The following is a 16,440-nucleotide window of genomic DNA, read 5'->3' on the forward strand; positions in this document are numbered from 1 at the left end:
GTCGGTGAAAATTATTCTTGGAGCTAGGTTTAATTGAGCTGCATTTTAAAGAGGTGCAATTTCACAATTTGTGTATATTTTCTAAGTTCACTATTTTGTCATGTGTTGAGAAAAACACAGATTTTAAAATTACATGGTCTAATATTTACATTTAGCATAACTGCAACATTATTTTTTCTTTTTTTTTTTTAAAGACTCGAAAGGACTTGAAATTCAAAGTTTCAGACTTGTGACTTGACTCGGACTTTTACACCAGTGACTTGAGACTCGACTCTGACTTGCCTGACATTACTTGAGACTTGACTTGAGACTTGAGGATAAAGACTTGAGACTTACTTGAGACTTGCAAAACAATGACTTGGTCCCACCTCTGGTGATGGCCCGCTTGAAGCTGACGCTCCGGAGCGTGTGTCGAAAAAAACAACACACTGGTTCAGAAGCACTGTGTCGAGGCTTGCTTCGTTTGGCAAAAGTCACGTGACCAGTGACGTCCGAAGCGTCATTACGCACGTAACTGCTTCGGTACCTGATTCAAACGGATATAAGGAAGTGAATCATCCACGGGATTCGTGGAGTGTGTTGATGGTGACAGAGAGCGAAGAGGTGATCATTCCACTGACAGATATGGAGCCAGCGAGGAAGAGAGGACGTTCTGGCGTGTGGGAATATTTTGAGTTGATTTTGCTCAATTCATTTTATCTGCCGAAGTGAAAAACTTGAAATGTCCAAAATCATGTTTTCATAATGTAAATCTCATTACAGCATATGACTTTAGGAACACTTCCATGTGAATTAAAGCTAATGAAGACTACAACAATGTATTTGACACTATACGTACATGACATTGCTACAGTTTAGAAAATCATTTTGTTTATTGTTTTTAGGTGATAGTCTGCAGGACCCAGGAATACCTGCATATCTACCAGCTTGCAGTGTAGTTCCTGCACTCCACAGCCTCTTCTGTTCCATGCAAGTGGATTTTCTCCAGGGCAGGAGAAACTATTTCTAAGAAAAGAAACAGACTCAGCCAGCGCACAGTAACACTAATCCTCCACATAGAGCATGTTTTTACTTTGCAAGTTCTTGATTAGGGGTGGGTTTTGATTATCGCCTTTCTGATTACAATCCATGCTAAATTGAATAAAGTGATATTGATTCATTAAAATCCCGTGTTGATTTGTAAATTAACGTTATTATGCCTGAAACGCCAGCATCTCAGGTTAAACCTCACAACATGTCGTCAAACACCATACAGCTAAAACAGTAACTGGGAGCAGGTTTACGGATTCTGCATACAAACGTGAACACAGAGCGCGGACCCGACGCGTCAGAGTCAGATTTTGATGTGTCGTTGGGTCCGCGCTGTGTTTGCCTCTTTTTTCCCGCTGGCTTCTGCAGCTGCAGGTTTCATAACTCTGTTTACATCTCTAATTAAGTCTCACATGTGTCAGCTTTCTTTTAATAGATACGAAATTATGGATATATACTGATACATGACCAGAATTGTAATATTTCTGACTGAGGCAAAACTTTCCAGATTCCAATCAAATTGAATCGGATCCTGTATCGAATCAAAATGATTCTACAAATCAGTGACGATGCAGCCCTACTCAGCTTCCTAAGCATTTTCCCTTTCCAGTTCACAATCAATCCCACCCCTAGGTCAAAAATATGTATAGGACAATTGGTCTAATCTAATATTTTGTATGAACCTGTCCAGCTGTCCAGTGATTAAATGACAAGTAGATGGAGGCAGGACTCCACAGCAGGGGCATACTCCATAATGTGCTGTGCAGTCTCATATGTATATTATATATATTGCTCACTTATTGTATTTACCAACATCAAGGAGTTGTGAGCAAAGAAAGGCCACCATAGTGCATGTTTAAATAGGGAAAGTTTATTGATCAAAATGTATTACGCAGATACGCATTACATTTTTTTCAGCCCCCCAATCGAGAAAACAAAACCAATTACATGTTCAAAGCAACGGAACGGTGGCCCAATATCAGAGAGAACTCCACTCTTGAGTGAGCAGTGATGATTGAGCAGTCCGTTTTATTTTGCAGATTCAAGCTGCTCTTCAAACTTTTCACCACCAGATGTCACCGGAGAGGACTGTGTTGAAAAGCTTCGAGTAATGAACCGTTTTTCAATACAAGCTTCAGTGCTTCGGAAAGCTTCATTTGGCCATCACTACTTTTCACAGTTTAGTCTTCGGCCGCTCCGCTTCTGCCGTCTGCGGAAAAATTATCCACACCGACTGCCGTGCTATGAATTGTGGGATATGTTGGGCCACGAAGTCTACACCGCCACAGCCTTAAAATTCAGGGAAATGAAGGACGCATTTGAGGGCCGCATTTCGAGCAGCCTTTGAATTGGGACAGCCTTCGGCGCGCAACTGTGACGTAATCGGCCTTAAAATGCAGCCTTTAAGGCTGCAGACCCTGAATTGGGATACAGCCCACGTTTTATATATTTCGGGAAATCGACGGCGCATTTGCAGTACGCATTTTGTTTGAAGTACACTTTGAATTGGCACAGCCGTCGTCGCGTGGCGGTGACGTAATCGCACTCAAAATGCGTACATGAAGCGTGCGGTCTCCGTCTGAGGGCTCAGTTTGTGAGGAGATACAATTCCTACTGCGGCCCTGAGAGAGAGAAAAAACCTGTTCATCACAGAGTTATTAGTAACTGAGCACAGCTTTAAGGTAAAACAATAAATCTTTGTGGTTGACGGTGGATTAGCTCAATGAAATACTTTTAATCAAATTTCAATTGAATTTATTTAAAATTACATTTTGCTTGGAAACAGATCAGAGCATTTTTCATTTAATTATTATTAACAGTGTCTTAAAAACATTTGCAAAGTCAGAGCGATTTTAATTCTTCACATTGTAATTATGTAACTATATATTCTATAATAAAACACTTGAGAATGAGAGAATTTGATTGGACGTTAGTGGTAAATCTTTTTTTTTTCCTCCTCGAACTTTATTTGAAATTATAAAGTGAACAGCCAGTCATTCCAGTTCAGTTTGTACAGTAAACATAGAGGGCAAATAAGAGTAACAATATAGAGTACAAAGAAATAAGAAGGATAAATAAATAAAGGAGAGGGAAAACATAACAACTTTGTACTTGAAAGTTGTATCCGTGACAGCTCATTCGTTAAACATTTCTGAATGAAGTTAATTTAAGAGAGTTTAAGTAATATTCAATTTCAATCAAAAACAAATTAAATGAAGGGGTTGAGTTTATTGGCACATATTTTTTTTCCTTTAGTTTCAAAATAAGTGGTAATGTTCTTCCCCTCAATTTTGATTTCGTATGTTGTTTTGCACATAATTTTCAAGCTCTCTCGTTAGTGGTAAATCTGGACAGCTTTGACAAAACGTCACATCCTGAGCTGCACCAGCAGGTTAACAAGCAAAATGATGAAATCATGGAAAACAGAATAATGAAAATGAGCCACAAAATAATTTTTTTCAAATTACTCAACGTAACTTAAACAATGACACTATTAACGAGCATTAAGGTATATTAATTATTTCTTTCAGAAATGATGTACTTATTTGATTGTCTGCCAACACTCTGTTTTCCACGTTGTCTTTCTTATTTGAATCCTTTTCCCCTCTCTGTAGTCTTTCCATCTCTTTGCGGTAATATTGTGTCTCTGCGCTCACGTTCGTCCCTCTGTCCCATCACAGACGTTATCAACGTCCGCATAAACTCCCTGACATATATGAGTCTGACCCATGTCCCACATTCAGCCTCCGCATAACCCTCCGCGTCTGCTTTGTGCGCTGATTGGACGCCAGGACTCGCTCGGGAACGCGCTTGCGTGAACTCGCCGTGCTAGTGTTTCCAGGAGACTCTCCTATGTGCACGCGCACGTTTCCCACACGCATCCCCGCTGCCCAAACTGCATTTAAGGCGAATCCCATGAAGCGCGCATCCGTTAGAAATTTGCATGGGGCGTACTCGCCAGTGGAATGCGCGCACCCGCTGTCCATCTCGTAACTGCTGTCCAGCCTAATTGGAGGACACTGCTGAGTAAATGGGAATACCGGGAGCGCGTCTTTGAGCTGCAGTTGGAAAGTGGAGCAGAGTGCGCACTCCTTTTCCTCAGGAGCAAAACTGCGTTGCTTTCTCACTCATAACAAGTTGATGTTTAGGCGGAGCTGAATGTTCTCGTTTATGGCAGGTCGGATTCTTTATCACATATTTTAATTTGACGATCCTGCTTTTCCAGTTGATGCGGAGGATAAAAGCAGAGTTTCTGCACATGTAGCGCAGAAAGACGGATTCTCCAGAGGCTTCCGTAAGAGTAACAGCCATGTATGCAGGACGCAAGAGGAGAAAACCCGTTCAGCGAGTGTAAGTTTCTCTCGTTTCATCTTTGAAGGTTTCCCTCCGTCTATTCTAACATCCACGTGACATTTATTGTGTTTCGTAATTAAGATTTGTTTCTTTGTCGTCCTAAATTCATGGAAACAAATCGGTGTTTGCTGACGATGCTGAATCAGGTCGGTGGATGTTCAGTGCGGATTATCGCAGGCCTGCAGCTGTGGCCTCATTCTTTAACATGATTTCTGTCTGTTAATGATAACGCCACACTTGTGTGAATTATTGTACATGAATTATTTTATAGTCCCAACGTTTTCCAGGCCTCGAGGCTTACGGGACGACTGCTCGGCTATTTTCTGTCAAACGCCCTTCAAACAACCAGCTGGGCCGTTTTCCCCCTTTCGTTTCCTTTTGCAGGGATATTGAAGATATCTTCGGTTTTTATGTTGTTGCTTCAGTAAAACTCGGCTTCATTTCATTTCAAATCTTTTTATAAAAAGGCCTTTGGTAAGAGGCCCTAATCTGTTTTTAATCGCATTAACGCGACTCAAACACTCACGAACCTTTCAGTACAAAAAAATAAAAAATATATAATAATTATAATAATAAATAATAATAATAATCTTTTAAAATAGATTCCAAGCGGTCAGTGGCGTCACGGTCACACTCCAGCTTTAAACGCTCAGTCTCTAAACTGTGGGAAACGGCACCGAGATGATCTGCATCCTCCGCAGGCCTTTGTTCTGCTCGGATGTGATCCGACTCTGGGAAAGCTGCGGGAGAATTATTTAAAAATTAGTCATATCTAAAATCGTTACATCTGCGTTCAGTTCTCCGCTAATGCGCTGCTATAAAACCATTTCTCAGCTTTTAGCGTGTTTATCGAATAAATGTTAATATCAGACAAACCGGACTTGTTGTCAGGGTTAAACAGGCTGAATGTTTATCTGACTGCAGAATCCAGTTAATACAAAATGCAATTGTTAGGTGATGATTTCATGAATTAAGGGAAAGTAGCGAACCAAACCAACCGGCCCTGTGTGGAAAATGTAATCGTTCCCTGAACCAAGTGTTTGTGATAAGTGGCAATGACCGTTTCACTTTGCTGTGGAGGAACTGTGGCCCAGTCCTCTTTGTAGAAGCAAATGATGAGAACACTGAGCACTTCTAGGTTACTGTGGTTTCGCTGGTCAGGCCTAAGAACTGAAATGACTGACTCCCATGAATGTGACAGAACTCAAGCTCAGAAACGGATCAGTGGTGCAGCATAATTCTTGAAAACGGCCTCAGTGTCAGTAAAGTTCCTAAACACAGCCTATAATTCTCCTCTTGCTGACACGTACTGTCACTGAGATGAGCATTCGGTTACATTTGTGTTGAAACAGGGACAGACTTCCTGACTCCCCGAGCTTGTTTAACTCTGAGAACATGACGCGTGATGATTCCACGCAAACACATTTCCCGACTGAGCAACGCTGAATGTTTATCTGACTCAAGTGACTCAGAAAATATCAAATCAGAGAATGAATTTGAGTGAAAATAACAACGTGGTGCAGCACTGAACGGAGACGGGGAGAGGAAAAAGACAAGCCTGCATATCAAGCTGCTATCGCTGATGTGCAGGATAAACACATCAGTTACTGGATTTTTTAACATTAGAACAATAAAGTCACGTATTACCATGTTCCTTTATGACAGTACAGTATAGAAAGAAGGCATGTAGGATAAAGTACTCTTTACTTTGAGCTCTGTGATGTCTCACATTAGGATCTGTCAGCTTTCTTTCTTTGCATCTGGTTAATCATCCAGTTTGTACTGAAGTCTGAAAGCACCAGTTACAGCCGCAAATAAACACATCTGTAACGCAAAGTTATTGAAGGGCTCTTTTTATTGCAATGGATGAGTTTACTGACTGACGCGCAGAAGAAAGTTCTTTATGGAGCCTAGATGGTGTGAATGATGAGACCAAAGACTGCAATGTCTTGTACCAAAAATATATTAAATAGGGGAAAGGGGAAATGGAAGAAAAATAATACAACACACAACAAATGCCCACAATTAAGTAATAAATCAAAGCTGTGATTTCTGTGCAAGAGTCCTTTTCATTTCATTTATTTCACACTTGGTACAACAGATCAAACAAACCAACACTTTCTATCAATAAAGCACTACAACCATGTGTGAAAAGGAGCAGGAAGAAGAAAATATTCTTATTAAACCCCGCCCCCTATCTACAATCCAACTTCTATCCGGTTGTTCAGTGATGACGTGACGAATCCTACTTCCGGGTCTAAAGTAGTCTGCGTTTAATATGGCTTTTGTGTTGTTAACATGTTTAATGTTTTGTATTTTCTTCTATTTAATCTCAAAAAGCTCCTAAAACAGTCAGTGATCACTGTTGACCTCCCTCGGCTTTTATTACCGCTAATCATTTATTTAAGCTCAGTTTTTAAAACCTTAGGATGTAACTACAGCCCAGCCCATGCAGCAGTATATGAATGACTAACCTCGTATTGTGGATGGATTATCTCAGTTGTTCTCCTGGCTGAAGTTTGGTCCTTTTACAGCATCCTGCCATGCTTTTATCGAGTGGGAAAAAAGTTAGCTTGTTTATGTTATGCTAACATAGCTGTGTCGCTAGCGGTCACGTAGCACATCATTATATACCAGCTAACCCAACTTCAGTAACCCTACAAACGTCACTGCTGTTTAGTTTTCTGTCTTCATTTATGCTGGAAGTGATAACAGAGCTGTACGTTTTAATTTGTTTCCAAAACCCCGCAGTCAGGACATGCTATATTGTATTTAGATAGCAGGGAGTTAGCTCGCTAGCTTCTAACTTCTAACTCCGTTTAATGTCATAAATTCTGTTTTCATGGATGCCTGGATGTTAAACTCAGTTGTTACACCTGGTAGAGCAGAACGCTGATCATTTTATTAAAGATGAAAGACTTTAGACAGTTTTTCAACTCTCAGTAATGCCATAGTGATCGTTTGATTTATGGACCTGCAGCGGAGTTTAGGCCCAGACACGGCTAGTGACGTCAGACTGAACGACCGGATTACAAGTGGACACCAAAAATCAGGGAACAAATATTAACATTTCTCTCCGGTCCTAACACAAACCAAACTACAAATTTACAATGAGAATATACACCACTCCACATAGTAACAAGGAGAAAAATAAAATAAAAATAAATAAAACAAATTATAAAAGGATCCTTTTTCAATGAACTCCAATTTCATTCGCATTCTTCATATTGAGTTATCGTTTTAAGCATGTAACACTTTTTAAAACAATGTAAACTTATACAATTCTTTAAATTATAATGAAGAGAGTTCCACAGTCGTATACCCCTAACCGTTGCACTCATTAATCTTTGTGTTGTCCTAGCTAACTGATGCTTAAAATAAAATTTCCTTCTACTATCTTCTCCCCCTGAACACATTAAAAATACTCTTTGTAACTTAAAGGGCAAAATATTATTTTTAAAGTTCACTTTTAAGGTATTCCTCCTTAGGGTCCATCTTCATACAATGGGGAAATATGTCCGTAATCCAAAGACGGCAAAGTGGGGGAAAAAAAACAAAAACAAAACAAAGAATGGTCCTACCGGCTCGCCACTTCAATATGAAGAAGATCAATTCAAAGGGGGACAAAAAACCTGACCTGTATGTAACACTGATGAAGCGCTAATGAATTAATACAGGCTAGGGATTGAGTGAAATATTATGGTTATCATTAATCAGAAGATTTAGGAATGCTACTGGAGCTGATGGGCAGTAATTAATAAATACACAACACAAAAATGTTTTTGCAGGTACCATGTATTTAACCAAACCCCAAAGAAAAATAACAAAAGAAAAACTTAAATAATCACTCCTGCTGCAGCTATCCAATTAATCAAAACCCAGTGAGGGTGCACAAAGACAACTAAGCAGATTCTTCTGGCTTATACCAAGCAATACACATTTTCAAAAAACGGTTCCCCCATAAACACCACATGTTAATATCAAATCCACTGGTCCACACTGAAGTCCATGAGTTTTATCTGAATGTCCATGAGAGATGTCCAAGCGCTATTGTCCAGAAATGAGGGGAATGGTGTGTATGATTGCAGAAATCAGTGCATTTGGAAAATGGGGACAGAGCGTTGTCTTTGATAGCTTCCTACCCAACCAGTGGAAGCTTCAATTGCAGAATGAGTCCTGCTCCTAGCCCTTCATTGGCTCGCCATCCTCTTTCATACCCCAAAGGTTCACCTGGCCTGCATTAAATAAACAAGGCCAATAAGAAATCACAGCCAATTAAGCTAAATACATTAAGTTATTCTTGTTCCTGTGCACACAATTTATAAATAAATAAATATATTGGTTAAATAGAATATAACCAATAAGGATTTAACTGAAACATTTCAACTGCTACATACCATGTAGCTCCACAACATTCGTTATTCAACAACTATCGGTCAAATCAAAATCAAATTGTTTGGACCGGCAGCAGCCAATTAGCGTCAGCTGGTAGCAATACAAACAGTCAATTAAAAGTTCAAACTCACCAATTCCGTTCTGTTCAGTGCACAACAACATTATGGCTCTGGCTCACAGTAATCAGCATCTAAGTTGCATAAGTTAGTTTGTGTTAAAAAAAATGCATTAAAACGGGAAAAGCAAATGTTTGCCAATACACACCTGCAACAGCTCTGTCACCTGGCTTGCCTCCACGCATCTGACGGGAGGAAGCCGGGACAGGCTTACTATGACCTACATGCCATCCGATTGGCTGAGCAAAGTCATGTGGTTGGAGTTATTTATTTGTGATGCGTTCAATGGCAGGAAATTAGTGCAGGAAATTACTCTGGGTTACACGTAGGTCAGAAAAATGTCCATTAGCACATCAAGTTCGATTCAGTTTACCGGTAAACAAATATATTTTTCTGCAAGTCTATGTAACGATGCAAATCATGAATCATCATCATCCACCAATGTACAACAGTTAAATTATTAATCATCTTGGCTACGTAGCTTAATCTATACATTCCAGTAGCGTTCGCTACAAATAAATACAAAAACAATAAAGAAACTGTCTGACAGCATAGCCGAATTCAAGGCAACACAACAATAATCATTCAATCACACTTTGTTTTAAAGTAAGCCAATTAAAATGCTTAAGTAAATAAAAGTGTTCAAAAACAGCGGTTTTTGAACCGGAGTTCTGCTCGCGATGGGAACGCCGCCGAACAAAGTCATTTTTTAATCGCGAAAACGATCGACTGGTTACTGACAACCAAAAGGTTGTTTTTGGTAGATATTAAGGACACTTACCGCTGAGGTGAAATGAGTTTATAGATGAATTGAGAGGAGAAAACGCTTTGTTTTCCAACGCCGTTCTAAACGCCACGAGCTTACAGCCACAGCAGGAGTCGAACCCGGAAGTATCCCTCCACAGCCGGTTTTCAGAGTTGCCGCGACGTGGAAGGAGCCAATCAGGAGAGGGACCTCAAATCAGCTGACGTGGGTCATGTGACAGGGAGTAGTTGATATGGGTTACACGTCGCTTGGAAGAAACGATTCAAATCTGATTGAACTGAAAGCTTGTTGGTTTCAGTCACAGCCAGATAGATTAAGATGGGTGTTGTTAAAGGATTACTTCACACAACAAATCCCAGTGTTTGCTTACTGTGCAGGCTGGAAAACCATAGACCGTTCATAAAAGAACAACCTGAGCAGGCTAGGAGTGCATTAGGCCACCATCTTGGCTTTTTGAAATGTGACAGGGGACTGAGAAGCCAAGGTACACAATTCACTTATATAGTAATGATTGAAGGTAGACCTACCTTCAATCACACCCTACTTTATCTTTCCGCTGTACAATATTATTTGCACGCTGTCGTCAGTAAAGCTCCAACACACCAAAAACACATCACTTGTCGTGCATCATTTTGAAGGTGACGGCTTCAAGGTCACGTCTGTCACTCGTTTGGAAGCAGAGAAAAGTGGGTCTCAGGCTGCCTGCTTCGCACCACAGGCACTTATTTCACCCATCGTCACTTGAAGTCACAGAATGTGATTCACTTTGCTTAGTTTAGAGTTTAACCAAGTGATTGAGACAATAAACTGTCTTACTGCACTGTAAACATATGCAGGGTTTTTATGTCTTTATTATCTGTATTAAGCACATTTTACATCTGCTGTCAGAAAGAGTTTCCCGAGGTCTTGTTGGAGTGGTCGCTCTCTGCTGATTATTGGAATGAAAGTCGATTTTTAAGGGACTTCTTTACTTGACCACACTTTTGAGACCCAGAGCAATGTCTGTCTTTGATACACAGCGAGTCTACACGTAAAAATAATACAGAAGACAGGCTGCATACACGAAGAACCAGATCTAATCTACCTACAGCAATACCAATGGTTCTTGTTTGCTTTCTAATCAGGGTGAAGCAACCACCAACTGCGGGATCCAAGTCCAATCCATCTAAACGACATAGAGACAGGCTAAACGGGGAGCTGGAGCGGCTGGCCAGTCTGCTGCCGTTTCCTGAAGAGGTCACTGCCAGTCTGGATAAACTGTCCATCCTCCGCCTAAGTGTCAGCTACCTACGAGCCAAGAGTTTCTTCTCTGGTAAAGTTACCTTCTGATCGCAGCAATGGCATTAAGCAGTAGACATTCATTTTGTAAGTCACAAACTCTTCTCCCAGAAAGTGAAAGGTTTTTGGTATTTCTCTATAAAACTTATGATTCCTAAACGGTTAGCGTAGCTCAGCGCAGTGATTGAAAGCAGGACAAATGCCAAAGCCAACACTTGCCTTATATTTGGACCTTTGGATATCGACTTCCAGTGTAAAAAGAGGTTCCCTGATGCTATTACCAGAAACTGTCTGGGCCCTAAAACCACTGAAGCTGGTGGCTGTGGGAGAGACTACTGCAAGAAACTGATGGGTAGAATTTCACATTCTCTCCTCTGTGGATTTCTTCCCATGAAAATGAGTCCAGCTGCTGCTGTGTAAAGCTATGCAACATTCATGGACTAGTTCTCATAAGGCATTAAGGTAAAACTGGCTCCACACCTGGTGGACGACAGGTGCTGTGTAAAAACAGCCGTGAAAAGACACATACACTAAATAACAACAATGTACAGCTCTGCACAGATGGGCCATGAGATGTTCATCCATTCACAGATGGATATAGTATTAATCCTGTGCTGGAATAAAGACAGAACCATAGTATGCACTGCACAATGACAATAATGCGTATAATAGTCTGCACATTTGTAAACAGGTGAATATTTTGCAAAGTGCAGAATGAGCTGATGGAAATCTGTATGTATGGTAAAATCCTCTGATAAAAAAGTAACAGATGAACTGGACTGATCAAAAATACAGTTGTTGTTTCACAGCTATAAAAAAAGTTAGAAAAATGTGAAATGTCACTGGTGGATTTCTTGTAGTTAATTCAATTCAATTCAATTTTATTTATATAGCGCCAAATCACAACAAAAGTCGCCTCAAGGCGCTTCATAGATACAGAGAAAAACCCAACAATCATATGACCCCCTATGAGCAAGCACTTTGGCGACAGTGGGAAGGAAAAACTCCCTTTTAACAGGAAGAAACCTCCGGCAGAACCAGGCTCAGGGAGGGGCGGCCATCTGCTGCGACCGGTTGGGGTGAGAGAAGGAAGACAGGATAAAGACATGCTGTGGAAGTTAGTTAGACCTTTACTCAGCAACTGATGGTGAAAGGTTTGCAGAACAGCTTTGCACTTTGTTTGTTTGTTTGTTTGTTTTGGTGAAAATCCCTGGAGCTGGTTCTGATTAGGTCCTTGGACCTTGTTCCACTTCACTACATCACCACAACACCAAGGAAATAAGGCCAACTTCTGTGGAAACGGATAGTGTAGAATATTATTGAAATTGTAAAGAGGAGGGGGAATAAATATTAATATTTAAAAAAATCAAAAATAGCATCTATTTAAGTTAGAACAGTAATATCCTCTTTGAAGGGTCTTTCACTCAGAACCAGTAGAGTTGAGAGAAGACTGCTGTTTCTATCTGTACTCATGTCTTTTTGGTACTACAAACTGCGACTGGAGTTTGAACCAGGACCCTCTTGCTGTCTTAACCACTGCTTCCCTGTGAACCAATCCGGTTGTTGATGACATATGAACTCTGCTTCTGGGTCCAAACTACTCTGTGTTTATTAATTACCACTGTTCATTTTAAAGCTCAGTTTTTAAACCCCTCCGATGTAACTACAGCCCATGCAGCAGTATATGAATGACTAACCTCGTATTGTGGATGGATTATCTCAGTTGTTCTCCTGACTGGAGTTTGGTCCGTTTACAGCATCCTGCCATGCGATTACATTTGTCTCTAACCACCAGAATCCCTCACGTTAACTTTTATCGAGTGGAAAAAGGTTAGCGTTCATCCTCTAGCTTCACTGTGTTTATGCTATGCTAACGTAGCTGTGTCGCTAGCACATCGTTATATAGCAGCTAGCCCAACTTCAGTAACCCTACAAACGTCACTGCTGTTTAGTTTTCTGTCTTCATTTATGTTGGAAGTGATAGCAGAGCTGTATGTTTGAGTATTTACAGAAATCTCTCTGTCAGAACATGCTATATCATGTTTAGGTGGAAGCTAGCGAGCTAACTTCCTGCTAACTTCATCTCTGTTAAATGTAATAAATCCTGTTTTCATGGATGTCTGGATGTTAAACTTCATTGTTACACCTGGTAAAGCAGCAATGCTGATGATTTTATTACAGATGAAAGAATTGACAGTTTGTGACTCTCAGTGATGTTGCCGTGCTCGTTTGACTTTGGGACCTGAAGCGGAGTTTGGACCTGAAAACGGCTAATGACTTCAGACTTAAAGACCAGATAGAAACAAACTGGAATTTGTTTTTATGTGTCGTTATTGTGAACAGAAAGCAGCAGCTGTTTTTAAATGTCCTCAGTTATTTTCAGCCATGATGATTGTGTCACAACAGTCAAGCTACTCTTTTGGTGTTGCCCAACAGCTCGCAGATCATCTCAGAGCACCACAAGAACAAGAACCCACTGCCTTCTTCTGATGACTTCATCACAGCGACAGGCTCTCATTATTTCATTAAGACCTGTGTCTGTGTGACTTCACATATATGGGGATTAAGAACTGTGTTTGGTATGTGTTGCATAAAAAACATTGTTATTTTAGGTGGCGATCTTTCGAGGCGAATGCTGCAATGCAGTGGCTCCCAAAACATGAATAATTGAGAGAAACCCTGGAGTTTAAAGAATTTATGAAATGGAGGCAGAGCAGTGTTTGTTTAAGGCAGCATCGTTCTGAAATGGCTGTTTGGTAGAGACACACAGGTTACAGCTGTGGTGATTAGAGCATGTTTAAAGTGTTTGCACAAATGCTTTGCTTAGTTTTGCCACGTGGCTGTACGCTAAGAAAAGAAAGCAAAGTGCTTTTCTTACGTATTTCCTTAATTATGTTCAGGAGCTACATTTAGCAACATACAGAAGCATTTGGTATCTCCTCAAGCTGTCACAGTGAATTATTGATCGTGGATTGCCGTAGCATTAGGTCAAAGTGTAGCCTATAGACAAAACCTCTTGTCTAACTGCATTAGCCTACTTCCTGGACAGTCTCTAAGTAATTAACAAGCTCAGGGCTCTTACATAAAGGAAGCAGCTCCAGTGCTCCAGGCTGCCTCTGCAGTCAGCTGTAATTTGCTGTATGTAAACAGCACAAATTCACTTGTCAGAAGCTTCCGAGGCTGGATGACCTGGACAGCATGGAGCTAGCAGCACTCTGGGAATGCTGCCACTTCTTCAGCACTCTGCCCCGCTTGGATGTTAAGAGGAACTCTTAAACACTAAGAGAGCTATGACTTCATTAAGTATTGTTTTTTTCAACATCAATAAGGTGTCTTTAAAAATCTCCTGAGAGCGGGCATTGAATGCATCACAGGAGCTGAACAAAGCTCTGACAGAGCCCATTTAATCTGGCTGACAGCATTATCCGAGCCAGCTGCCATCTTTGTTATTGTCAGCAGCTACAATGGGCTCATTCAGTCTGAGGAGAGGTGAGTTAACGCTGCAAACACGTGGATCCCCCCGCCCCCCGTATCCTCAGCTATAAAATACACATTCACAGCTGCTGTCTGGCATTTGGATCCAAGCACTGTTAGAGATGCTGAATCAGCAGATGACCTGCTCGACCACCTGAGCTGCAGGTTCAGCCGTTAGTCTGAGCTAACGTTTGAAAAAGTTCAGATCACATGTTTCTAGCAGTCCTGTCACAGATGACGTGCAGTGTAGACGCAGTGATAAGATGAGATAAGACTTTAGTGATCCCAAACGGGGAATTTTTTGCGTCACCTCAGCTCAGGTACAGAAGGAAATCCAAAAAGGACAACCAATGAAAAAAGTAAGATAACACACTATATACAACAGTAGCATACACAGTATGTGATTATGGATATGGTTGGAAATATGCAAGACACAAACTATATAGCTTAACATAACTATTGTACCACTACTATTCCTATGTATAGACATGTACACACACACACATGTACACACTAAATATACATATGTATTCATATACAGACATATATACCTGCACATGTCCGTACACATGGAAGCATTATGCATGAAGTGGTGACCGTGGATGTTCACAGTGTCCAGTGAGTCATGACATCGTGATTGAGGAGTTATGGAGTCTAACTGCTGTTGGGATGAATGATCTGTGAAAGCGCTCCTTCCTGCAGCGAGGGTGTTTCAGTCTCTGACTAAAGGAGCTGCTCAGCCCACTCACAGACTCATGCAGTGGGTGATGTGGGTTGTTCATGATGGATGTCAGCTTTACTAACATCCAACAACAGCTTTACTAAAATGCATGATATGCCTTTTAGTATTACAGTCATAAACGTGACTGGAAGTTTGGGCAGTGGAGCAAATTCACTTTGCCACTTTTTATTTCGATTTTCTAGGTTTCTGTGATATAGAAAAGAACAAGCATAAACGTTTCACAAGTTTCAAAGACTGTCAAATAAATCCCATGTATGCCAGGAGTCACTGTTAGTCGATCCTTCTACTTTAAAACTCCTGCAGTTGACTGGGTGTGAGCTTCTGGGACAAATCCTGATTGATGGGGATCCATTTCTGCCTTATCAGAGCTCCAAGCTAATCCCAGAATGTGGAAAATGATGTCAATTCTATAACTATTGTCCTTAAATGGCTAGAGCACACATTTAGCCATGCTCTACATATAGTACAGCACAGTAGGTGTGACCATAGCAGCTGTTTTATTCATTTATCCATTTGTTTTTTTGGATAAATTGTTAGATCAGCTGTGCTACCATAGTGAAGATATCCCCTTGGAGGCAACTGCTACTGTGTTTACAACAAACAAAGGGTTGATAAGATTGTAGATGACAGAACTGAGCCAATAAAGACGCCTCTGGGTTTCTTAGAAACGTCTGTGCCTACAGCCGGACGCTCTGTCCTTTTTCCTCTTCCTGTCCCCTTTAACTGACCCAGTGTCCTGGAAAGCTTCCCGCAGTTTTTTTAAAGACAGGAAGCCAACCTGATTTCACTCCAGTGTTGCTGAGTCGTCCCATCCATGTTTGGACCTGTAGGTAACCACAGACATGGTTATTGTTGTCATCATTAACATTAATAATCCTATTGTTGTATCCATAGCTGGGTATTTGTTGTTCAGATAAGCTGCGGCTCTTGGAACACGCTATTGTCATTTTAATTTTAGTGGATTATATTTGTAAATGAACAAATACGAATAATGTTCATAAAGAGAGCAAAACATTATTAAAGAGCTGTTTCTGGCAGGTGCAGTAAAGGGAAGCAGGAATGAAAATTGTCATGATGATAAGGCCACAGAAGTTCCTCTGATATTGTATTAAAAATGAACCATGAGGAGAAAAACACATAAACCTGGCACACAGCTGCAAATATCTGCAGTTTGTCCCACTTTTGTAGCCCAGAACTGCTGCTCTGGGATTTGTTATGTAAGCTGTGTGACCATTCCCAAAGTCTTGTGACAGGTCATGATGCCTGTTTCACTGTGCACTGCTTCC

At 40.7% G+C, this 16,440-nt stretch overlaps 1 protein-coding gene and 1 long non-coding RNA gene across 6 annotated transcripts in view; one reads left to right on the forward strand and one right to left on the reverse strand.

The window, feature by feature from the left end:
• The first annotated feature begins 4,003 nt into the window (after positions 1–4,003).
• Positions 4,004–16,440, forward strand: part of LOC146556099 (aryl hydrocarbon receptor-like) — a 69,905-nt gene continuing 57,468 nt past the window's right edge. For 4 of the 5 annotated variants that reach the window (XR_014888862.1, XM_085248326.1, XM_085248327.1 and 1 more), the window contains exons 1-2: positions 4,004–4,380; positions 10,785–10,972. Coding sequence is in view for 4 of the 5 variants with exons in the window: in XM_085248326.1 (XP_085104452.1) it covers positions 4,340–4,380; positions 10,785–10,972 (229 nt within the window). In the remaining variant the exon portion in view is untranslated. Of the gene's footprint in view, positions 4,381–10,784; positions 10,973–14,309; positions 14,428–16,440 lie in introns of those variants that run through there. The other variant, XM_085248329.1, reaches the window with a different exon arrangement.
• LOC146556100 (uncharacterized) lies at positions 6,242–9,851 on the reverse strand. The gene is made up of 3 exons (XR_014888863.1): positions 9,676–9,851; positions 8,910–8,968; positions 6,242–8,618 (listed from the first exon to the last, which is right to left on the reverse strand). It is a non-coding gene; the product is annotated as an uncharacterized LOC146556100 (long non-coding RNA).

The sequence above is a fragment of the Mchenga conophoros genome, linkage group LG16, assembly GCF_057382185.1.
Source record: "Mchenga conophoros isolate Kocher_MC1m ecotype Shallow Benthic linkage group LG16, M_conophoros_male_GT1.1, whole genome shotgun sequence".
Taxonomy (NCBI): domain Eukaryota; kingdom Metazoa; phylum Chordata; class Actinopteri; order Cichliformes; family Cichlidae; genus Mchenga; species Mchenga conophoros.